Consider the following 25,936-nt stretch of genomic DNA (forward strand, 5'->3'; position numbering starts at 1 on the left):
TCCATTGCTTCCAGCTTCTGATGCCAGTGGTTTCCTCTCTAAGCATCTGTGGGCCTTCACTTAGCTTCTCTGAGACACAACTCTGAGTTCTGGCTTGCTTAGCATCTCATGGAAAGGTGCATGGTGACATCTGCTGGGCTCTGCATCTCCAAACATCTATGCCTAGGCACCTTCTCTCTTTGTTGGCACTCCAAGCATCTCCAAATGTCTGCATCTCTGTTGGCTCTGAAGCAACTGTTCTCCAAGCATCTCATGTTGGCTGGTAATGCTGTGGATTATTTTTACCTCAGTGGTGACTGCAATTCCATGGAATGGCTTATATGAAGAAATGTTGGCTATGAACCCCATTTAATTTTCTTTTTAAGAATTACTTTCCCTTATGTTAATTTTCTGCTCCAACACCATTCACTAGAGTGATCACATAGCATGTTATGCATCAGTCAGATATGATTTCTGTATTAGTCAGGGTTCTCTAGAGAAACAGAACCAACAGGAGATATCTGAAAATAGGAAATTTATAAAAGTTGTCTCAATTAACCTTGAGAATACAAGAGTCCAAAATCGATAGGGCAGGCTGCGAGGCTGGCTGATGAAGGGTCTAAACGAACTCCAAAAGAGAGGCTCACTGACTGAAAAAACAGTGAGAATTCTCTCTTCTCCCTTAAAAACTTCAACTTATTGGATAAAATCCAACTGATTGGATCCTCTCTTTGTGGATGACACACCCTTAGTTGATAGTAGATATAACCAGCCACAGCTGTAATCAACTGACCAATGATTTAATAAACCAGCCTTCTGGTTTATCAACCAACCATAAAATATCCTTGCAGTAAAAGTTAGGCCAGTGCTTGCCTGGCCAGACAACTATGTACCATCACCTGGCCAAGTTGACATCTGAATCCAGCCATCACAAATGTCAACGAGGTTCCAAACTTCATCACTCAGAAGAGAAAAGGAACCCAGAGAGGAGAAGAATAGCTTAATCAACGTCTTGCCTACCAGAGCCAGGTTCTATCTGTGCTTCCTCCCTGTGGCCAAGGCAGCTAACTTTCCAAAATTCATTCTTTCTCCTCCATAATATGGAACTGCCAAGGACTACATTTCCCAGACCCCTTTGCATGAAGATGTGGCCATGTGACTCATTCTGGCCAATGGAATGTGAGCATTCTCCATGCATTCTTTTTGGAACAATGTATTGCAGTAACAGGAGTATTCTCTCCATACTTTCTCCCTATCATCTGCAAGATGGAAATAATGCTGAGACACTAAGGGATTACAGAACCACAAATTTAAAAAAGCCTGTGTCCCAGAGTCACTCTGCCCAGTACCAGGAATCCATGCATTGGATGGCTAGATGGGCAAGAAATTAATTTCTATTGTGTCAAACCATTGAAATCAATGTTACAGAAGCTAGTGTTTGTTACAAAAGCTAGTGTTAATCCTAGGAGCATAGCTTTTCCATTGGTCTCAAAATCCATTCTTCAGTTTTTCTATAGCAGTAAATATAAGTTCATCAGTTTATGGCCACTTGAAATAAAGACTACCTTCCCCAGCTCCCTTAGCAACCAGTCATGATAATTGCCTTAATGGCTCCAATTCTTTGCCTCTCTCTGTAGCAGCACCCTTTGTTTCACAATTTGGCAGTGCCCTCCCACTATGGGCAGAGTATACTTCTCTACCTCTTGCTTTGGCTAATAGAATGAGGCTGAAGTGACTGTATTATTTTTGAGTTTAGGCTTCAAGAACATTGCATGTTTCCATTTGTTTTCTTGTACCTCCACCATCACCACAGGAAGGACAGATCCAGGCCAGCCTGCTGGTGGTCAAAGCTGGCCAGAGCCACCCTGACCAAACCCAGCAGAGTTTAGGCAACCCAACCAACTTTCATATATGCACTTATTTATTGTGTTATAACATTGAAGCTTTGTGGTTGGTTGTTACACAGCATTTGGTGGCCATAGCTGACTGATGCATTAAGTGTGGTCACATAACCTAGTTCTGGCCAATGTACTGTGGTCTGAAGTGACGGTGCAATTTCCAAGTAGCATCCTTAAAAAGGAGGGCTATGAGCTCTCTTAGAAACTGGGGATAAGGGAAATGCTGCATGAGTAGCAGAGCAGTAAAACAGAAGGGGGATCTGGTCCTTGACATATTAGCCTTGAATTGATTAAGCTCAGATTATTATGGGAGAAAGAAATAATTTATTTTGTTTAAGCCATTGTTACTTTGAGTCCCTGTTACACAGAGTGATTACATTGCAGTTTGCCAAGGATGGTTGCAGTTTATAGCAGTTCTCCTGGTGCAATTATTTGCTGGGGGGAGGAGATTTTATTTTCCTTGTTTAACTTTTTTTTTTTTATATACATGGGCAGGCACCGGGAATCGAACCCGGGTCCTCTGGCATTCCAGGCAAGTGTTCTTGCCTGCTGAGTCACTGTGGCCCGCCCCCTTGTTTAACTTTTTAATTGAGGTACACATAGATACAATCAAGCACACAACCGAATGTGTAAATCTAGATCAAGATATAGGACATGTGGGTCACGGGTGGTTCAGTGGTAGAACTCTTGCCTGCCATGCAGGAGACCAGGGTTAGATTCCCAGCCCATGCACCACTGCCACCGCCCCAAAAATAAAAGTTGTGGACAAAAATCCCTACATTATGCATATCACATATCTGCCTGTTTGTGTGTGTATGTGTTTTAGGTTGCTAAAACTGCCAAAATGCAATACACCGGAAATGGATTAGCTTTCATAAAGGGAATTTATCTAGTTACAAATTTACAGCTCCTGGGAGGAAAGGCAACTGGCTTTCATCTGGATTTCTCTGTCACGTGAGAAGGCACATGGCAATGTCTGCTGGCCCTCTCTCCCAGCTTCCAGGTTAAAATGGCTTTCTCCAGGGTGTTTCCTCTCTGCATCTCCATACGTCTCAGTCTCTGTCGACTCCGAGTGCTGAGTTGAGGTGTGCTGGGCTGTGCTGAGGTCTCCTAATTAAATTAAATGTCACTCGTTGCAGAAGGCACAGCCCTTAGCCGACTGCAGAAGTAAACGGCCACAGATGAAATCCACATGCTGATGATTTAAATCCATGGCAACAGAACAGCTGGGCACCATCACCTGGCCGAGTAGACACCTGAATCTAACTACTCCAGTATGTATAGATATAGAAATACACATATGTAGGGAGACATATTTAAAAAAATAAAAAGGTATGGAACATTTCTAGCTCTCCAGTCCCCACACCAGGAGTAAATATTATTCTGATTTCTAGCACCATAGGTTAGTGTGGTCTGTTTTGTTGTTGTGTTGTGTTTTGTTTTCGTATACTGTATGGTGGGGTCACATTTCATTATTTTTCCACATGAGTATCCCGTTATTGCAACACCATTGGTTAAATTTTTGTTCGTTTGCTTTTTGTTTGCTTGTTTTGCTTGTTTGTTGTTTTTTGGAGAAGTACCTGGACTGGGAATCAAACCCGGGTATCCCGCATGGCAGGCAAGAATTCTACCACGGAACTGCCCTTGCATTCCCTTGGTCTGTTTTTGAACATTATGAAAAATGGTATTCCACAGTACATCCTCTTTGTAGCTGGCTTCTTTCATTCAGCATTCTGTCTCTGAGATTCAGACATGCTGTTGTGAGTGTGGTAAATTGAATTAAGTAACCCAATTTAGACATAATCTTAACCCACTTTCCTGTGGGTATGAACCTATTGTAAATAGGACGTCTTGCAGATGCTATTTTGAGTTAAGGTGTTGTCCAACTGAATGAGGGTGGGTTTTAGCCTGCATTTCTGGGAGACTGTATGAGCAGAAGAAAGTCAAACTTCCTGAGAAGAGCCATCAGGAGCAGCTGGAGGCCAGAAGCCAGTGGAATGCAGAAGAGAAAGCGGATATCATCAGTTGATGGGGCAACCAAGAACCCCAGGGCTGGAAGTCAGCCAGCATTAAAATGTTGCAAATTTAGGGGAGAAAGCATAATCTTATGGACGCCTTGATTTTGGACTTCTAGCCTTAGTAGTAAGCCAATAAATTCTCATTGTTTAAGCCAACCTATTGGGTGGTGTTTCTTATAGAGCGCCTTGGAAAACTGAGACAGAGTGTACCAGTAATGTGTTACTATCTATTGCTGAGTTGCATGTCATTAAATGAATATACTGCCATTTCTTTATCCATTACCTGGATGAAGGCCATTTGGGTCATTTCCAGGCTGGGGCTATTAAGACTAAAGCTGCTATAAACATTCATATCCATTTATTTTAATGCGCAAAGGTACTCATTTCACTTGGATACATGCCCAGGTGTGGAATTCCTGGATTATAAACATGCATATTCAGCTTTAGTAGATGCTGCCAAATGGATTACCAAAGTGGTGGAAATTGACTCTTCTACTAATATTGTAGGTTACTCCACATCTTCCCAGGAGTAAATATGAATATTAGCCCCTTTTCCTCTCCAATTGTCTAGGTTTAGATCATAAAATATCCCTCCATCTAACATTTACAATAGCTAAGTCTCTGCCCTAATGACTGAAATCCCAGTACACAGTAAGAATCATTAGGACAGAAATTTAACTTATCAACCATCATATCCCCTGCCCCTGAGAAATAGTAGACAAAAGAATGAGTGATGGCAGAAAGAATGAGAATAATCATTCATTAATTCTGAACGTATTGATTAATTAATAACATTATAGCGTGCCGATTTGAAGCTATTATGTACCCCAGAAAAGCCATGTCCTTTAATCCTCATTCAGTATTGCTGGGTGAGATCTTATTATTGTTTCCATGGAGATATGTCCTACTCAATTGTGGGTGGTAACTTTTGATTAGATGGTTTCCGTGGAGATATGTCTCCACCCTTTCAAGGTGGGAGTGCTTACTAGAGCCCTTTAAGAGGGAAGCATTTTGAAAAAAGCTTTAGAGCAACCAGCACCCAAAGAGCCAACTTAATGGACAGGGCCCTGGGGAAGCCATTGAAGAGAAAGCTAGCAGATCTCACCATGTGCCTTTCCAGCTGAAAACGTCATCGGCCTTCTTGAACCAACATATCTTTCCCTGGATGCCCTAACTTAGACATTTTCATAGCCTTGCCTTACTTTAGACATTTTCACAGCCTTGAAGCTGTAAACTTGCAACCTAATAAATTCCCCTCTTTAAAAGCCATTCTGTTTCTGGTATATTGTCTTCCGGCAGCTTGCAAACTAGAACAATTAGCTAATTATGGAGATATTGATTGGCCAATAATTCCATCCAATCTGGCCCTTGCCTACAGAGATCTTAAATCCTTAGAGATGCATCCATGAATTGCTGGACTGAGTCCCAAAAGACTGAAGTTCAGTTCATCCAGGTCACTCAGCACCTCCAACTCCTCATAATCCTCACCCTCCTGGGCATTCATTGGGTGTCTCCATCCCACCCACAATAGAACCCTGATTTACCTTTAGGAAAAAACCACCCCTTCCCCTTTCTCTTTCAATCAGATGGGATGAGATTGGCTGCAGGCACAGTTCTTCTTTATATTTCATTAACTTATTTTGTCTTTGTCTGTCCCTGCACCACACACCTCTACCTGCCCCCCCCCCCCCACACACACACACATACACACACTATAACATCAGCTCCACAAGGCCAGGTATGCCTGCATTTTTTTTATTCACTGTCCTGTTCTTGACACAATACAATTCCTGGCACCTAGTACATATGCAATAAAAGTCGGCGAATGAATGAGTCCCCATTTGACAATCACATAGGTAGAAATGGGAGCCAGGTAACAGCTCCCCAAACCCAGACACCAAGCTCCTAACCACTGTGCCACCCAGCCTCGTGGAACCACCTCTTGCTGTCACGTAGAAGATGGCATAATAGAGAGCTGAATGGAGGACACGCATCACATGTAAAGCTCCCTGGCCGTGGATGGGTAAATCCCAGCGGGCTTTATGGGTCATGGACGGACTCCAGACAGGGCTTTCCGATCACCAGGCTCACCAGAACAGATGGCCTTTTCTGACCTGATGGAGGAAGTTCCCTCCCAACCTCCCGGAGATCAGCTGACCATTGAGACTTCTTCTCCCCAGTCATGTAATGCCTCAAAACGGGGAGGGGGATATGACTCATCATCCCTCTGGGCCAGAGAGGGGCAGCTGAAGGTTGTCCCTCAGACAGCAGGAGTGACTGAAGTTAAACCACCAGAAGGACTTCCCAGTCACCTGAAGCATGAGGGAAGGTGTCAAAAAACAGGAGGCCTTTAAACAAATGTAGAAGGGCTTTGTGACAACTTTTCCTTGCGGTTGGGGGCAAACCCCCAGCTCTCTTCCTCCTTCCACCAGGATCCCGGAGAGGGCCAGGGTCAGGTCAGGCTGGCATCACGCCCATATGCAAATCAGCACCCAGACACTGTGGTAAACTCTGAGGCTCTTTTCCCCTCTGCCTGTGAGTCCCCCACCAGTTCCCCCATCAGCCCAGCCCCCACCCAAGACAGAGAGGGAACTGCAAATGTCAGTTGGTTCACCAGCCCCCTTCAGAGGACCAGCCTGCAGGGACAGAGACCCCCTGCTAATGGCAGAAGGGGAGCAAGAAAGGGGACCCAGAGCCCAGCAGAACCGCTGCAATCAGCTCTCCCCACCCCCACCGAGCCCCAGGGAGCAGACAGGAAACAGGAAATGCCTGTTGGCAGGGCTTGCTTGGGGAGACCGAAGGGAGGGGCGGGGGCTCTGCCCTCAACCCCTTAGCCCCTTCATCTTGGGGCCTCAGACTCTCTGAAGGTCCAAATGCTGCCTGCCCAGAGAAGCTGGGCGTGCTGTGCACCCTTCCGAAAGTTTCCCGGGAGACGGGCAGAGTGCAAACTCCCTATCCTAGACTTCAACGCCTTCCTGGCATCAGTGACTCTGTCCTCTCCAGCGCCCCATCTCACCTCCCACCCCAACGCACACCAGCATCTCAGCGGTTCAACTCCAGCCTAGTCGCTGCCCAGCTGAGTCACCTTGGATGGTCACTTCGCCTTTGGTGCCTCAATTGACCCATCGCTACTTTGGGAATGAAGACAGCATCGCAGTTCTAGTACCTGGCTCAAAGCTTTGTCATGCACTCATTCAGCCAGCACACTTGGAGGCCGTGACCCTCAAGACTGGGTACCGCCTGTGTACCAAGTACTGGGACTCAGTGGCAGCCAAGGGAGGGCTTGTGGTCTAGAAGTGAGACGACACTGAGCAGTTCGTAGCACGAATACCTGGTCACGATTTTGGTGAGAGTGAAAAGACATGCAGAGAGCCGTGGGGATGTTAAAAGGGGGATGTGTCTCTTAAGGCTTTTGGGGGGTGGGGAACCGGGAGCGATACCAGGGAGGCTTGATGCTGAACGATGAAGAAGGAAAGACGAAAAGTGTGCCAGGCAGCCCTCTTTGGAGACCAGTTTCCCAGTTCCTTAAACAGTTGAACACGCACCTACCATTCCATTCGGAGGCATTTCCCTAAGAGACATGAATGTGAATGTTCATATCAAGATTTGTACGAGAATGTTCGTAACAGCTGTATTTGAAAAAGCCAGAAAGGTGGGGACAACCCAAATGTTAGGCGAATGGATAAGTCGTCTGTGGGTCATCCGTCCATCCAGGCGTGACTCACCCACAGCAAGGAACCAACCGCCGATATACACAATAACATGGATGAATCTCAAAAGAAATTATGCTGAGTGAAAGAAGCCAGACTGAAAAAGAGGATGTGCTGTATGGCTCCATCTATATAAAACCAGAAAATGCAAACGTATCTGTAATGACGAAAAGCAGAGCAGTGGTTGTCTGGGCATGGAAGCTTTGGGGGCGTAAGGGGAAGGGGAGGGAAGGAGAGATTACATGGGGACATGAGGAGACTTCTGGGGTGCTAGTTTGCTATCTTGATACAATTTATCAAATTGTATACTTTAAATATGTCATTGATTGCATGTCAGGAAAGCTATTGGTTGTTGTTGCTGTTTTTGTAATTGTGAAACACAGAGGTTACTGGCTGTTTTCTACATCTCTTCCCTAAAACTAGAGTCTTGGGATGACTAACTGGGGGTTAGAGTTTAATCTGAATAAAAATAAATCATGCAAATCGGGAGGAGGTAAAAAAAAAAATCAGTCAATAATGCAAAACTGCATCTGACGCATTTTTTTCCTGCCCTTGATAATACTAAATGAGAGACAAATGTGTATTCCTTCTGTTCAAATAAGTCTTAATTTAGAGTGTGAGGGGAAGAAAGGGTCCCAGGCAGAGAGAACAGCATATAGGGAGGCTCTGATCATTCAGCCACCCCTTCATTCATTCACAAAGTTTATTGAGTGCCTACTGTATACCAGATACTGGTCTAGGGACTGGGGATGCCCCATGAAAAAAGAGATAAAAATCCCTGCCCTCCTAACAGAGGGAAACAATCAACAGATGCTGCACATGAATATATTGTATAGTCTTGTTAGAAGCTAATAAATATTAAATAAGAAAAATATATAGGAAAGGGGGATAAGTCATGCCAAGAGGGGCGTGCAGTTTTTAATAGGGGTCGATCGAGAGAGCGATGTTTGAGAAGAGACTCGGTGGTGGTGAAGGAAGCAGCCAGGTAGATATCTGAGGGAAAAGCATTCCAGGCAGAGGGAAGAGCCCATGCTAAGACCCTGAGGCAGGACCGGGCCTGGCTTTTGGAGGAACAGCGAGGAGGCCCACGCAGCTTGAGCAGAGTGAGTGAGGGGTAGAATAAGGAGGGATGAAGCGAGGGTGGTATCAGGGGCCCATCTACCAAAACTGGGAGCATCTAACAAACATGGGGCCAGGGCTCCCTGACAGCATGAGATGTGACTACGGGGGATGAGTCTGGCCCTGGCACCGTGGGAGCAGCAATGCCTTCCCGACCAAAAACGGGAAAGAAGTGTAATAAAATAAGGCATCAGTAGCCAAGAGAGATAAAATAGAGTCAGGAGGCTATTCTGGAAGCTGCTCTTAGGCAAGCTTCAGTTAGATATTGCTGTTTGCCATGGTTTGCCAACCCCCAACCAACATCACTCCTGTTGACTCTTAAGAACACCTAGGGCTTGAACTGAGACTCTATAAAGGTCTCATGCACTAGGTTTGCTTTCCTGGAACCTATCATTCCCAGAGGGTTCCTAGGTCAGATAATCTGGAAACCCACATGGGTCTAGCTTCTCCAGAATTATCAACTAATCACAGCCCCTTATCCTTTAGCGTGGACACCCCTTCTCAACATGAAGAAGTCAGAACAGCCCTATATATGGGGAGAAGGATCAAAGGAGAAGGAGGAGGTATAAAAGAGAAAACAGGATTTAACAAATGAACATAGCTACTGAATCACTAGTATTTCTTCTAGCCTCCAGTTTTGGAGCAGATAGAAGGAAAAACCTGAGATGGTGGAATGGTAGCCCAAGACAAACTCTGGAATCTGTTCTGTAGCTACTTGTTGGCGTGTGCTTTGAAAATGATTGCTTTTTCTTTCTTTGCTTGGTACATATGCTATATTTTACAAGTTTTAAAAACCGGGGCCAGTTTTTACTGCAAGGCACCCCACTGTCCTGCCATATCTCCCAGAGTCCCCTTGGGGTGCTTAGATGCTGTATTCAGGGGTCAGTTCTGGGCCTCCCAGAAAGATATGGTGCAAGACAGCTCCCCAGGCTGGACCTCTGGAAAGTCTGTTCACTGAAGAACCGAGAAGGGGCTGCAGGGCTTTTTCCTGGCGTAGAAGTGAATTGGGGAAGCTGCATCACAATCGCAATAGGCAGATCTCTGATGCACTGTCAGGGGGAAGGCAGATTAGCTGTGTGCTGCTGACCCACAGCAGGCAGTCACGAGCAAGGAGATTTGGACTTGATCTAAGGGTAACTGAAACCCAGAACTGCCCGGCCACGAGTGCTAAGGAGCTTCCTGCACGTTGTCAATTCTCAGACCAATAGCAATAGCGGCAGCTGCAATTAAATGAGCATTGTCTATGTCCCAGCCACTGGGCGAAGGGGCTCGTGTGCATTTTGATTGGCTCATTCGACCGTCCAAAGAGTCCCACTAGGAGCCAGGGCTCCTTTTCTGCAGGCAATACACTGAGCTCGGAGAGAAGTCCTTGCTCAAAGTGGATGCGGCTGATTTGCCCGCATGCTGTCAGATACACGGCCCACCCCCTCCTTTGCTTTGCTGGAATCGAAGGGAACTACATTTCCCAGGTCCCTCTGCACACCGGCTTCCTGGCAGGTTCAGCCAATGAAAGGCTCTGGGGGACAATAGAGGGTGGGAGGAGGGGAGAAGTCGGGTCTCCTGGAGGCAGCTCCTATTCTCGCCCCTGGGTATCTATAACACCACTTTTTAAAATTTCCCTCCAACCTATGGAGATGGTAGCAGCTTCCTTCTTGGCTACTCTCTGAGTTGCTCCACCAACCTCCATCTGCCTTCTCAGCTCCACGTAACCAACTCCCTGAATTAAATTCTCTCAGTTTTAAAGACTTAGGATGATTTCTGCTGTTCCGACTGGGAGAACCAGTCATTTGAAACATCGTTAGAGGCTCATCTGCTCCATTCAATTCTGATTATCTGGAGTTAGGGCAGACTCCCCATGTCAAGGGTAATTCTCTACAAAATTACCTTCCAGGCATCAGTCGCACATTTGGGAGTCCAGGCCACCCATACTTCTGGCCAACTAGCTACAAATTCTGGGGTTCCAAATGCCCACCGGTTCGATATTTCACTAGAAATGACTCATAGAACTGACTGGAAGTGCTGGATTTTGAGATCTTAGCTCAATTATAATAAAAAGATACAAATGAAAAGAAACTCCCCCCCCCACACACACACAAAAAGGACAGAGATGCAAATAGGAAGAATGGGGAGGGTCTCAAATGCATGTGTCCATGTTCTTCCCAGATGGAGTCAGAGCATGTCACCCTCTGTGCCGGTCTGAATCTGTGGTGGACCCCAGAAAAGCCATACCCTTTGATCCTCATTCAGTATTGCTGGGTGGGAGCATTGTGATTGTTTCCATGGAGATGTGACCCATCCAATTGTGGGTGGTAACTTTTGATTAGATGATTTCCATGGAGGTGTGTCTCCACCCACTGGAGGTAGAGTTGCTTACTGGAATCCTTTAAAGGAGGAAACATTTTGGAGAGAGTCCCTTTTTTTGGTAGAGCCACGAGAAAGCCAGTAGACGCCGCCTCGTTCGCCATGTGCCCTTCCAGCTGAGAGAGAAACGTTGTACATCATCGGTCTTCTTGAACCAAGGTATCTTTTCCCAGATGCCTTAAATTGGACATGTCTATAGACTTGTTTTAATTGGGACATTTTCTCGGCTTTAGAACTGTAAACTAGCAACACATTAAATTCCCCTTGTTAAAAGCCATTCCGTTTCTGGTATGTTGCATTCCGGCAGTTAGCAAACCAGAACACCCTCCCAGCACAGAGATGGATCTTCTTATTTGTGGAAACTCCCTCCAGCTTTGAGTTTACCAAGTTTACATGGCATTTCATTGCACAGGCAGATTGGAGGAATCCACATCCATGTGGTTGAACTCAAACTCCATCCCCCAACTCTCCTTCCCTCCCAGGGGTCAGGAAAGTGGGCTGATGTGGGTTATATGGGACAGTATGATGTAGCTTAAAGCCCCCACCCCCTAACCACTTGACAGGTCTCCCTGGTTTGGCCAGCCCCCACCCTAAGGCATTAGGAATGTTAAGACATTCTTATCACAGGGAATTCCAAAGATTCAGAGGGTGCTTCCCCAGGCACTGGGAACAAAGGCCAGCTACGTTTTTCAGTACACTACCCTTCTCCAAAACGAGTCACATGACTCCCGGGATGAGCCCGGACCCAGCGTCATAGGATTGAGAAAGCCTTCTTGACCAAAAGGGGGAAGAGAGGAATGAGACAAAATAAAGTGTCAGTGGCTGAGAGATTTCAAACAGAGTCGAGAGGTTATCCTGGAGGCTATTCGTATGCATTATATAAATATCCCTTTCTTGTTTATGGTGCATTGGAGTTGCTGGAGGGAAGCAGCTGAAACTGTTGAGTTTTGTTCTGGTAGCCGTGTTTCTTGAAGGAGAGTGTATAACTACAGAGCTTTTACAATGTGACCGTGTGATTGTGAAAACCTTGTGGCTGATGCTCCTTTTATGTGGGGTATGGACAGATGATTAAAAAAAATAAGGACAAAAATAAACAAATAATGGAGGGGGTAAGGGGTAAAAAAAAGTTGGGGTAGTTTGCAATACTAGTGGTCAAGGGGGGGGTAAGGGCTAAGGGATGTATGGGTTTTTTCTTTTTCTTTTTATTTATTTTTCTTGAGGGACACAAAGTTTCTAACAATGATCATGGTGATAAAATACACAACTATGTGGCGATATTGTGAGCCATTGATGGTATACTATGGTTGAACTGTATGGTGCAAGAAGATATCTCAGTAAAAATGTATTTTTTAAAAAAACCGAGTCACCATGCTGTGAGGAAAGCCCAAGCTGCACAGAGAAGCCAAGTATAAATGCTCCATTCGGAACACAACCTTGGGCCATCCGATATGTGAATGAAGAAGATTGCGGATGAGTCCAGCCTCCGAAGAGTCAAGATTTTTCTGGATTGTGGATCCAACAAGTCATCATCACTGTACCTTGTTTGAATTCCTGACTGTTTTAGGAGAATCATAAAACAGCTGTTGTTTGATGTCACTAAGTTCTGGGAAGGTTTTTGTTTGGTTGGTTGTTTTTTTTTTTTTTTCAGCAGTAAATAGCCTAAACCTAAGGGTACCTACTTCATAGGTTTGTTATGAAAATTAAATGAGTTTATAAGTGTAAAATAATTAGAACAGCATCTGCACCTAACAAGTACCTAATAAATGTGACCTGTCATTCTCGTTGGTGGTTGCTATTCATTATACTCTCTGAATCCTTCTTCCCTCCACGTCATTAATACTGCTCTTTTCAAAACGCCGAGACTCCCATATTGAAACACTTCCGCTTTTGGCCTCTCGACACACCTTCTTGGTTTTCCTCCTAACTCATTGGAGTCACCACTTCAGACTTCTTTACTGCCTCTTCCTCCTCTTCTCTCTCTCTCTCCTCCCTCCTCAAATAGTCTCATCCAATTCCACAGCTTGATCAATTACTTTTAGGTACTGCTTGAAGAGCTTTATAATGGCACAACGATGAACTCATTTAATTCTTATGTTAGCCCTATAAAGTAGGGACTAGCCTCATCCCCATGTGAAAGATGGAGAAACCAAGTCACAGATAGGTGCATTAGCATGCTCACGATCCCACCGCTGAGGGGAGCACAGATAGTTCAGTGGTTGAATTCTCGCCTGCTGTGCAGGAGACCCAGGTTCGATTCCCAGCCCATGCACCTCATACACACAAAAATGCACAAGTGGTGCCATGATAATGTGATATTCACATGGAAAAAGAATGAAATGTGACCCCCACGGCACAGCATACAAAGAAAAGGTCCCACAGCTGGGATTGGAACCCAGACCCACCTCCCTACCCCCAGGCAACTGAACTCTGTGCCCCTAAAGCAGGATTTCTCAGCCTCTACACCACGGAGATGGGATAGGGGTGGGAGCTATCCTGTGCATTGCAGGATGTTGTGCAGCATCCCTGCCCTCTACCCACTAGATGCCAGTAACACCTTCACACTCCCCCACTCCAGCTCCCCCTTGTGACTCTCCTGGGAAGACAGCGTCACCCTTGATTGAGACCCACTGTGCTAACCATTGTGCTGCACTGCCTTCAATCAGAACAACCCAAAATCTGTTCCTCCCCCAGTCTACTCATCACAGCAAATGACACCCTCATTCATGCCACTCCCTAAGCTAGAAATATAAAGGTCACTTTGCCTCCTCTTTTCATTAGCACCTCAGCAAGACCTATCAATACTATCCCCAATCTATGAGCTGGGTCCCACCCCCCCACCCCCCAAATCCTAGTCCAGGCCGCCTCGAATGCCTTCATCAACCTCTTCCTTGGTCCCCTCACTGCCATCCCTGTTACCGTTGCAGAAGGGTCCCTTCATCCCAGGCCAGACCTCCCACCACTTTCCCATCACTCACTCACCTCCCTCTAACCACCTTCAGCTTCATTCAGAACCTGCCCACCGCAGGCCCTTTGCCCAGCCGTAGGTAGCTTCTCATCCTTCAGCTCTCAGCTCTCCATGACCATCCTCCAGAAAGCATCTGGTTTGCTTCATCTACAGCATGGATAGTTCAGTGGAAGAATTCTCACCCACAATGCGCGAGACCCAGGTTCGATTCCCAGCCCATGCACTCAAAAAAAAAAAATTCAACAAATGGTGCTGATGTTTCATTTCACAATGCCAAATATCTTTGGCAAATAATTTCAACTGTCTGTGATGGGTTGGATGGTGGACCTCCCAAAAATATGTCTATGTCTAATCCCTGGGAACTGTGAATGTGACCTATTTAGAAAAATAAGGAGAGGAAATTGTCCTGGGTTATCTGCGTGGGGCCTAAATTTGATGACATATCCTGAGACCCACAGACAACGAGGCGACGCACGAAGGTGCTGAGATTGGAGAGATGCAGCCACAAGCCAGGGAACTCCTGGAGCCAGTAGACGCAAAGAAGCACTTCTCTCTCCTACGGCCTTGGGGGGCCGCAGCCCTGCCGACATCTTGTTTTGGACTTCTAGCTCCAGAATCGTGAGAAAACAAATTTCTGTCATTTTAAGCCACTATGCTTGCGGCAATTTGTTACAGAAGCCACAGGAAACTTATTCTCTACCCATCTCCCCCTCAAAGCTGTGATCTCAGGTTATGTCTGCTGCATTCTTTCCTGTAACTCCAGCAACGGGGCCCGTCACTAATAAGAAAATAAATGAACATTCTGACTCAGAGAGGCTCTCGATCCCTTCTTCGCCATCCCGAGCCGGCGATCCTTCAGCTCTCTTTGGATCTCCCTGAGATAGTGTGTTCTATCCCCCGCTATAGAATAGCGGGCAGTCCCCCCAGGGAACACTCTGCCATGTCCAGAGACATGCCTTTGTCACAACTGGGTATGGGAGTTCTTCTTGGAGTCTAATGGGTAGAAGCAGGTTTGCTACTAAACCTACAATGCACAGGACAGTCTCATCACACACACACACAGCAGAGGATCTCCCAGTCCCAAATGTCAGTAACGCTGAGGTTGAGAAACGCTGGCCTAGATTTAGTATCTAATGCCAATAACAACATCCATCCCTTACATCTATTCTTCCTTTCCCCAGCAAGAGTCCCTCCGTTTCTCCCATGGAACGAGCCCTGCCCCATTGCCAGTTTTCCTCCTTTGGGTGCAGCCAACTTGGCCCCCAGCTCACGGAAGGGGCATGAGCCCTAAGCCTGGGCAGTCAGAGCATTGCTTTCTCCTAGCCACAGTGATTGGCTCAGGAGTAATGCGTGACCTCCTGTACTTGCTGGATTGAGGTGTCAACTTGTCCAAGTGATGCTGCCCAGTTGTTCTGCTGCTGTGGATTAAATCATCGTCATGTGAATTTCACCGATGGCTGATTCGATCTGCGGTTGGTTAGGGGGAATGCCTTCTGCAGTGAGTGAGGCTCAAAAGAGGAGTCAGAAGAGAGGAGCTCGGTGTAGTCAGACACGGATGTTTGGCGATACAGAAAGGACATGCCTGGGGAAAGCTGTTGGAACCCCCAAGCCAGGAGAGAAGGTCAGCAGACATTGCCATGTGCCTTTTCCTGTGACAGAGAAATTCAGCTGAAAGCTAGCTGCCTTTTCTCCAAGAAACTGTGAATTTGTAACTAAATCAATCTCCTTATTAAAAGCCAATCCAGAGGGCAGGCCATGGTGGCTCAACAGGCAGAATTCTCGCCTGCCATGCTGGAAACCCGAGTTTGATTCCTGGTGCCTGCCCGTGCCAAAAAAAAAAAAAAAAGCCAATCCATCTCTGTTGTGTTGCATTCCAGCAAACTAAAACACCCCCCTCAAAAAAGATAGCCCTAGGATGTTGGCTTGATTGCCCCCAAAAATCAACCCTCACACTTTCCACTGAATTCAGAGCTGTGGAAATATCAATTGGGAATGCCTAAGGATCTTTGTTTGCTTCCGTGAAGGGAAAGAATGACTGAGAATGGAAGAAAACACCAATAAAAAATAAGGAGTTAAGAGATGGAGAGAATGGGTCCTGAGGTAGCAGCTGAGCCCCTGGAGCTAGCCATATCTGAAAGTATATCCTCCTGAACGTTTCAGATATGCCAACTAACAAACATTATTTTTGACTAAGCCAGTATCAGTTGGGTTTTCTATCATAAGATCCAAGCCTCTTGGTTGAAACTTCTGCAGACTGAGCTCAGAATTTCCCCAAACCTCAAGCATCTCCAGCTGCACACCCCTAATTTCTTCTACCGTTCCCCAAATGTCTAGCTTGCTAGCTGCCAGAATGCAACACACCAGACATGGATTGGCTTTTAATAAAAGGGGATTTATTTTGTTAGTTCTTCAGAGAAAAGGCAGCTAACTTTCAACTGAGGTTCTTTCTTACGTGGGAAGGTACAGGATGGTCTCTGCTGGCCTTCTCTCCAAGCCTCTGTGTTCCAACAACTTTCCCTGGGGTGCTTCCTTTCTGCATCTCCAAAGGCCTGGGCTGAGCTGCAAGTGCTGAGATGAGGTATGCTGAGCTGCTTTTGCTGTGTTAAGTTGAGCTCTGTCATTTAAGCACCAGCCGATTAACTCAAACGTCATTCATTGCAGCAGGCACGCCTCCTAGCCTACTGCAGATGTAATCAGCAACAGATGAGGTTCATGTACCATTGGCTCATGTCCACAGCAACAAAACTAGGCACGTTCACCTGGCCAAGTTGACAACTGAATCTGACTACCACATGTCCACCCCTTGTCAACTTGGCAACTACAGGCATCACCTTAAACAATATTAAGGTGCAAAAAATTCTCTTCTGGTTGTGGACCTGTAAATCTCAAAACAAGTTATCTGATGCCAGTATGCAAAGGAGGACAGTCACAGGATTGGAGAAACCAGAAGGAAAACCTGCAGGGCAAACACCATTGGATTTCAAAGTCTGAAAGTCATTTATCCTTTGGCTTTAGAAAGTGGCAGCCCCACCCTTTCCAAGGGCCTGTGCAGTGGCCCACCTCTTCCCAAATCAACCTCGGGGAACATAGAGGAGACCACCTCTTTTCCGGCTCCACTCTCTCCAGGCATCAGGGCCACGCCTGGGCTCTCTGCCATTTCCGGGGCACACTCTCAACCCCTCCATGTGGTGGCAGCCGGGCTCTCCCCAATCCCCCAAGGAGCATGCTGTACCTTCTCCAAGGCCTGAGGCTGCATGACTCTTCCACTGCAACAAGGTGGGAGACTCATCCTCACCCTCTCCATGTATGTGGGTGGGTCCACTCTCCTGGCCGAGGTTTCTTGGCTTCATACCCCAGCTTCCATGGTTCTCACTCTGCAAACTCCAATTTGTCCCTCTTGTGTCCCGTTTGTCCAGACTGGCAGTGGTTCTGTTTACACCAACAGTCTCCTCAAGCACTCCAGGACTTCTCCATCATTCTCTTCACAGTTCCTCCAAAATCTTCCCCTTAGCCATCCAAAAAAGCCCGTTCCAACATATCTGGTATTTGCCAACTGCAGCAGCACCCCACTCTCCGGTACCAAATTTGTTCGAGTTTCTGTGTTTCTTCCAGAAAGGAATGACCCAGGGGAAAGTTGTTGGAACCCAGAGGCCTGGAGAGGAGGCCAGCAGAGATTACCCTGAGCTTCCCACGTAAGAAAGAACTTCAGATGAAAGTTAACTGCCTTTCCTCTGAAGAACTAATGAAATAAATCCCCTTTTATTAAAAGCCAATTCGTCTCTGTAGTGTTGCATTCTGGCAGCTAGCAAACTAGAACACCAAGGGATCTGTCTCCTAAGTTCTTCCTCAAAGCCCAGGGCTCAGAACACCTTCCCTGATCTCAAAGGAAGACAATCCATCTCTACAATGTGAAGAGATCTCTAAAGGCCAGCTATGTCTAGCCAACACACCCTCAGTCCTGCCCCCTTTGCTTTCTGGTAGCAGTAGCACCTGGACGGGAGATAAACAGAACTTCTTTCAGCCCCTCAAATATGCCCTGACCTTCCAACACTCAGTTGGCATGTCACCTCCTCCCTGATTGCTCCCTGATGTCAGCCTTCCCTGATTGCTTCTTGGTTCCCTCCTCCCTCTTCCCACAATATCCTGGGCTCGACCCCTTCATTACTGAATGTGTTATACAGTGATGTAATTGTCTTTTTCCTCATCTGTTTCACTGAGCTGCATGAGGGCCTGTGTCCCATTCATCATGGAATAGCCATCACCTTGCATGTGACCTGGTACCTAGAGATGCCTATGAAGTGGGTGATATCATCCTCACCATCATCATCACCTTCATCCACCATCATCTCTATTTTACAATGAGAAAACTACATGTGAGAAGCCTAGACACTTGCCCAAAATCACATAACTAGGAACTACAGAAACAGGATGAAGCTCAGGCAATCTGTAAGCCATCACTGCTAATCTGCTGCCACTATCCCATAATGAGCGCTCAACCAATGCCATTAAATTCAGGGACAAGCAAAGTTTTTCTGTCAAGAACTAGAGAGTAAACATTTTCAGCCTAGCAGGTTATACTGCCTCTTTTGCAACTATTTCACTCCGCTTTTGTGGCAGGAAAGCAACCATGTATCACATGTAGACAACAGGGCATGGCCGTGTTCCAGTAAAAGTTTATTAACAAAAAGAGGCAACCAGACCACACATAGTAGTTTCCCGACCCCTGTGTTAAATGTATGGATGAATACTTAAGTATGTACTGAGCACCTACTATGTGCAAGGCACTGGAGACACAGCTATGGACAGAGACAAAAATTCCCACCCTGACATTCCAGTGGGGGAAGTAGGCATTAAAGTAAATATATAAAAGCTATTATAGGTCAGAGGGCAGTGTGTGCTACAGAGAAAAACAAAGCAAAGCAGAGAGTGGGAAGCATGATGGGGTGCAGTTTTACATATGGAAACCAGAGAAGAGCTGCCTGATAAAAGACCTGAAGGAGGTAAGAAAACAATCCTGATGCATATATGGGAGGAGAAGGATCCATGGGGAGAGACAGTAAGTGCAAAGGCCCTGAGGCTGGACTGTGCCAGGTGAGTTCTAGGAACAGTGAGGAGGCTGGTGTGGCTACAGTAGAGTGAATGAGGTGGGGAGAGGGAGGAGATAAGGGCAGGGAGGGGGGCCAGATGCATGAGTCTGTGAGACAGCAGAGTAAAGTAAGTCTTCTTCTCCATGGGCAATGAGGAGCAAGAGAGCATCTTCTGAAAAAGCCCTGGAGGAAGCTTGGAAAGGAACATTTCTAGCAGAAATGTTCAGAACAGAAGGGGATGGAAAGGAAGGCACAGCATCAAATATTGACCTCCCAGACTTCCATCTCTGTTAGCTCTTCCTCATTGGTAGGCATGTCGAGGTGAGGTATTCCACCCAACCCTAACCGGCTTAGCTGAGATCTGCTCCCACCAGCCCTCCCCGTCCTAAGTGAATCTCTCCCTATATCCTTGATCCTGGCCCTCCATGTCCCAAGGACATTTTCCTCCAAGCCAGCTCCCTTCAGACCTGGCATTGGGTCCTGAAGTTCTGCGTTACTGACTGTTCTAAGTTCATCCTATCTGTTCCCTTTGCCAGCCCGTGGGTCTTTGTAAAGCAGAGCCATACCTCCATTCCCTGGTCCACCCAAACCAGGCTGTGATGTGAGCAAGAAGTACTCTCCTTGTCATTGAAGTGATGCTGTTTGTTACAGCAACTGACATCACACACCCTGACTGATACCATGTCTTACAGGCAACTCAGACTCCATGAAATCAGACGCACAAGCCCAATAACTCCTGTTCATTTATGACTTGCTCTATGTAATCAACACGATAGAAACTTAGCTTGTCATGTTTAAATCTCACGCAACACTGAAACTGCTATCGACAACCCCGTTTTACAGATAAGACACCAGGGCTCAGATAAGTTAAGTAATTTTTTTTTCTCCAAGATCACAAATCTAATAAGTACCCGACTCAAAATTCCAATGAACCTAATAGATAAAGAACTCCTAAAAGTCTATACAGACAAAGTCAACAATCCTAGAAGGAGGAAAAAAAACAGTGGACAAATGATCCGAACAGTTATTACTTCACAGAGAGAAAATCAAAATAGCTGACAAGCATAAAGAGGCTCAACCTCACTCAGAGTAAGATAAATGTAAATGAAGCCACCAGGAGCTCCATCCATCACCCATCCAGTTTGCAAATCTCCAAAGGTTTGACAACCCAACAGTCTGCTGGAAGCAGTGGAGAAACAAATGCTTCCCTGCATTGCTGGCTAAAGCATAATTGGAAAATCCATATGGGAATGTTCCCCAAAGGAGAACAATTGGCAATCTATCCAAAATCTATCTATAAGAAATATATCAATTGATCAAAATCACAAATGCACATCCACTTTGACCCAGCAATCCTATTTCTGAGATTTTCTTCTATGCACATACATGCTCATGTGCAAAAGAGTGATAATAAATATGATACCAATTGCCACACTTGCATGTAGCCAGGCACTATTCTAGGTTCTTTATTTTCATTAATTTGCCCTTCACCACATTAGTTTAAGATAGGAGTTTATGATTCCCGTTTTACAGATTAGGAAATTGTAAAAGCACAGAGAGGTTAAGTAATATATACAAGGTCACACAGTGGGGAGCCAAAAAAATATTTATGGACAAGGCGATTGCTTACAGAAAGCTTGTCATAACAAAAGCCTGGAGCACCCAAGGGTCTATCAGTAGAGGAGTGATAAACTAAATGATGGTCCAGTACACAATGGAACCAAGAAGGCAGTTTAGAATAATTATCGAGAGTGTGGACTCTGGGACCAAGCTACCTGTGTTCAAATCCCGACCCTTCCACTTAGGAGCTGGGTCACCTGGGGCAAGTTACTTAAGTTCTCTGTGTCTCAATTATAGGATCAACTTCATAGGTCATAATGGGGTTAAATGAACTGACATATAGAAAGCATTTAGACCAGTGATCAGTACATTTTTCTATATAAAGGTCCAGATAATAAATACGTTCAACGTCTCAGGCAGGTCAATCTCTGTAGCAACTACTCAATTCTGCAGATACCACAAAAACAGCCAAGGAAAATACATAAATGAATGGGCCTGTCTGTTTGCCAATAAAACCTTATTTACAGAAACAGACAGCAGCTGTATTTGACCCTCTGGCTATTAGTTTAACAAACCTCGGTTTAGACTAAGGCCTGGGACGTGGCACAATATAAATGCTTGCTAAATAAATGGAGTATCATGCAGCTATTTTTAAAAAAAAAAAGAAAGAGAGAGGAAAAAAAAATAAGGATGGAATCTATGTACAGGTTTGGAAAGATTCCCAATACGGTTATTAAGTGAGAATGCTGGAGTAGTGTGTGCCAGCGTCTGTGTTAAGGAAAGGTGGTGTGAAAAAGGACCTATATTCCTCTTTGCTTGTGTTTGCATAAAAGAAATTCTGGAAAGATAGATGGTGAACTTTAAAAGAAAAAAGCGGGGGCTAGCTATCTTTGGGGGGAGGTGGAAACTGGGTAGTTGAGGGATGGGATTAGGACTTAAATTTTTCTGTGGACACCTTTTTATATGTTTTTGTAATCGAGTCACAACGGATAAACATTGCAAAGACTCCACTTGGTTCTCTGATCCCCAGCCCAGGGTTTCCCACCCCAGCACGATTGAAATCTGGTATTGATTCATTCTCGGTGTGGTGGGAAGAGGGGGCATCTTGTGCATTGTAGGATGGCCTCCACCCACCAGACGCCAGGAGCACATCTCTCACTCCCCCCCACCCCAGTCCCCGTGTGACAACAAAAATGTCTCCAGACATTGTCAAGTGCCCCCTGGGGGGGGGCAGAATCACCGCAGCCGAGAACTACTTCCCTAGCACTAACTCCAATCTGCTGTGTATGCCACCCAACCTCCTGAAACCCACATCCTTCCTAAAAAGGCATTTTATAAGAGTTTATAAGGTGGCAGGCACTTGTGCTAAGCAGTATCGAAACAACACAACAGCCCTCCAAAGGGGCCTCTTACATCCATGGTTCACAGATGGGGAAACTGAGGCTCAGAGGGGTGAAGTTAGGAAGTGGGATTGCCCTATCCAAGCCAAAGCCTCACCCCATCCCATTCGACCCCCATTTCTCTAGCTATCCCACCTTCTCTCTTCTCTACCTCTGCCTCTGGTACCAATTCACTGGGACTGAGAACCCCAGCGCCGTTCCCTGCCCCACACCTAATCAGCCCCCACGTCCTAGCAAATGGTTCCCACAATGACTCTCACGTCATCCCTTCCTCTCCACCCTCATGGCCAGCTCTGAAGCCCAGTGTTTGGACTCCCAGACGGCCCTGGAGGGGAGCTGGGCATTTGAGCATTTGCTGGATGTTATCCTCTTTGCAAGGCCGCTCTCAGAGGGGCAGAGAGCTGCTCCTACCTCAGGGCCTTTGCAGCTACAGTCTCTCCTGCCAGCAGCACTTTCTCCAGATCCCCAAGGCTCATTCCCTGACTTTCCCTGGGTTTCTACTCAAATGTCACCTTATCAATCAGCAAAGCCTCCCTGGCACACCTGTTCAAAATGCTATCCACACACACACTTTCCAGATCCCCTTTCCTGCTGCGTTTTCTCCAAAGCATGTACTACCTCCTGACATTTTGTACATCATATTACCCAGCACCGAGCTCCCCTGCTACAATACAGGTGCCTTGACAGCAGGGCCAGGATGTGTCTTGGTCACACTGCCCTTCGCACCAAGAACAAGGCATGGCACATGTTAGATATGAATGAATGAAGTCCCAGGGAAAGTATGTATGAATGAATGAATATGCTCCTCCCACCCTGGGAGCAACTGAGCTTCCAGGAGAGCTTCTATGAAGATGGAACAAGAGAAACTGGAAGTGTTCTAATTCCGGCCTCCACTCTTGGCCCCTACACATCCAATGGGCGATTCTTGGCACAGCTTAGCTGTAGCTCACAGAAGTCATTCCTGTGGCCCCTCCCTTCTGGCTGATTGTGACAATCTTTTAGTTCCTTCATACATCCCCATTGTGGACACAGCATAAGACTAAGCTTCAAAGGGAGAGAAAAATGGGCAGGGCCAGGAAGGCACAGAGCTCCCAAATGGAAAGGGTTGATATACATCTCTGCCTAGCCTGGAACCTGACAAAGCTAGCCTCAGGAAATCAGAACAATGAGGAACCTCCTATGTATATGTCAAAACCCAGCAAAAATGTTCCCTCTTGCATAAAGGTTGACTCTCCCCAGCAATGGCCTGCCCATACCCAGGGGTTCCTCTCTCTGCCCCAGTCTTGACCAGGCAGGTTCTGCCTCCCCCAGCCTGGGAGCACCTCTCGGGAGTACAGCTGCTTCCCTGTACTGATGCACCCTTGCCGTCTGTCAGAGAAAAAGCTTTAGGCAAGACATACACAAGGGTGGAAGTTCATCCTTAAGTCTACCCGCTCTCCTTTTAGCAGCTGCTGTCTGTTGAAGCATCAGGGACCTGATTCTCTCTCATCTTCCAGCCCCTGCCCAGTCTGGAGCTGACAGATCCAACAACTACTTTCTCCTGCCAGAAGTTCCTGCAAATGTAGGGTGGCCTGGAATGGGGCTGTGGTCAGCAAGGCTGGCCAAGGGGCATAGGGGGAGATACTGGTCTCCCTGCCTCCTTACGGGAAGCAGCACCCAAGCCGAGGAGCGGGTAAGTCCTTGGGCGAGGGAACAAAAGAGAAGCCAAGAGCATACACCCACCTCTCCTGCTGAAGGCCCTGCCTTCTGGAAACCCCACCCCCACCCCAGACCCTCAGCAGATTAACTTTCTGGGCTGCAACTGCCCCTTCCCCTCATCATGATTGACATCTCGGGGGGCTTGGGTCAGCTGGCCCCCACCCATAGAAAGCCCTCCCCCACCAATCAGGGCTCCTGGGGATAAGGCCTGACCCCCAGGGCCGTGCCCCCTCAAACCCCCAGAACAGGCCTAGTCCACCAGCCCCCAGCCCCATCCTCTGTCCAGCCCAGCAGCTCCCACCACTTCCACCCTAGCACCCAGTACCAGAGACAGTACTGCAGAGAAAAGACCCAGCTGCACTACCTCCCCCACCCCACCACATTCAAATAGGGATTTGAATGTATTTCCTGAGCCGGGGGCGGCCACAGTCCGATCCACCTCCCCCTGCAGAGATCCCTGCAGAGAAAGAGCGGCTATTTCTAGGCCCCCAAGCCCCAGGGGCTCACTCTCAGGGCCCAGGCTCAGGCCCTGCCTCAATGTCCCCCCTAAATGGATGGACAGACACAAGGAGGAAGCCCAGAATGTGGGGGCTGCAGCCCCAACCCCACCCCACGCTGCCCCAGGCCCAAGCAGGAAGCTAAGGGGAAGGATGATGCGAGGGGAAGGAAGGGGCCCAGGAGGAGGAGACACATGTGCAGGAAGAAGGCGTTGGAGGCCCCTCCCCCAAAGCCTGAATCTTGTGTGTAGTGGGGGGAGGGTGGGGGGACATAGGAATCAAAAAGCTTGGGCAAACTGTGGGCCACCCAGGGGGTCTCCAGGAGCCCTCAGGACCCTCAGGGGATCCTATCTGGGGGTTGAACCCCACTAGAGTTGGCCCAAGGCTTGGGAGCATTAACCCCTGGTTTGCCAGTCTAGATGTGTGCTAACTCAGAGCCAACGTAGGGGTTTAGGGTGAGCCACCCCAGGGCCCATTAACCCCAGGAGGGCCAGCCCAGAATCTCTGAGTGCCACCAGCCCCCATGTGGTCATCCAGACTCGGAAGCACCCCCAGGCTTGGGAGCATCCCCAATTCTTTGCCCAACCAGAGGCACAGGGCACAAACCCTGTTTGTGTGTGCCCGCCCAGAGGCACAGAGCCCTGCCAGCAGCTCACCTGGGACATCTGGGGGCGCAGGTTGACCTCGCGCAGGTTGATGGCATGGGGCAGCAGGTTGTTGAGCAGCTGGCAGAGCAGGACACCGTCCCGGAGCGCCTGGGCCAGCTCGCACACCTGAGCCCCCTCCCAGGTGACGCGGTGGCTGGGGGGCAGCACGCGGCATTGGATTAGCCAGTGGGTGCATTGTCGCCACAGCTCCATGGCTGCCCCTCCACGAGCCAGCCAGCACAGCCTCGCGGCCTCTACCACCCGCCTGCCGGGGAGCCACAGCTAGTCCTACCACTTCCTCTTCTCTGCCTGTAACTGTCACCCCCAAGGGGGGGTGAAGGAGGAGGAGCTGTGGGGGCAGGGAGGGGGGGAGCACCTGCGGCCCAGCCCGGCCCTGCCCCTTGCACATGGGATCCTCTCTTTTCCCATCCTTTCCCCAGCCCTTCCGCACCTGCCGGGCAAGACCAATTAGACGGGGGGGTCCACTGGCCCCCTCCACATCCAACGCATTGGCAAAAGGATCCATGCCACCTCTGAAGCAGGCCCAGAATCTGCCCACTTCTCACCACCTCTGCTGCCCCTACTCCGGTCCAGCCCCCAGCATCACCTCCCACCCAGGTCACCCTCATCCCCTTTCCCACCCCATCTCCCAGTCTGTCCTCCCTGCAGCGTGAGAGGGTGCCTGTGACCACCTGAGTCATGGGCCCTCCTCTGCCGACAGCCCTCCATGGCTCCCATCTAACCCAGGAGTAGAATCCCAACTCCTCCCAGCAGCTCCCCCAAGCCCTGTCCACCCTGCCCCATCCCCTCCCTGCCCTCCCTTCCTCCAATCGCCCCCTCCCCTCGTTCCCTCTGCTGTAGCTACATGGGCCTCCTTGCTGCTCCTCCAACCCGCCAGGCCTACCTCAGGACCTTTGCACCAGCTGTGTGGCCTCTGCCTTGGGCAACTTTACGCTAGCTCAATTCTTTTACCGCCTACAAGTTGTTATTCAAATGT

At 47.6% G+C, this 25,936-nt stretch overlaps 1 protein-coding gene across 3 annotated transcripts in view; it reads right to left on the minus strand.

The window, feature by feature from the left end:
• The window catches only part of VAV1 (vav guanine nucleotide exchange factor 1), a 79,330-nt gene extending 54,098 nt beyond the window's left edge, over window positions 1–25,232 (minus strand). For 2 of the 3 annotated variants that reach the window (XM_077120919.1, XM_077120918.1), the window contains exon 1: window positions 24,949–25,232. In XM_077120919.1, coding sequence (XP_076977034.1) covers window positions 24,949–25,152 — 204 coding nt within the window. In that variant the 5' untranslated portion in view covers window positions 25,153–25,232. Of the gene's footprint in view, window positions 1–14,064; window positions 16,480–24,948 lie in introns of those variants that run through there. The other variant, XM_077120920.1, reaches the window with a different exon arrangement.
• Window positions 25,233–25,936: the final 704 nt, after the last annotated feature.

The sequence above is a fragment of the Tamandua tetradactyla genome, chromosome 11, assembly GCF_023851605.1.
Source record: "Tamandua tetradactyla isolate mTamTet1 chromosome 11, mTamTet1.pri, whole genome shotgun sequence".
NCBI lineage: Eukaryota > Metazoa > Chordata > Mammalia > Pilosa > Myrmecophagidae > Tamandua > Tamandua tetradactyla.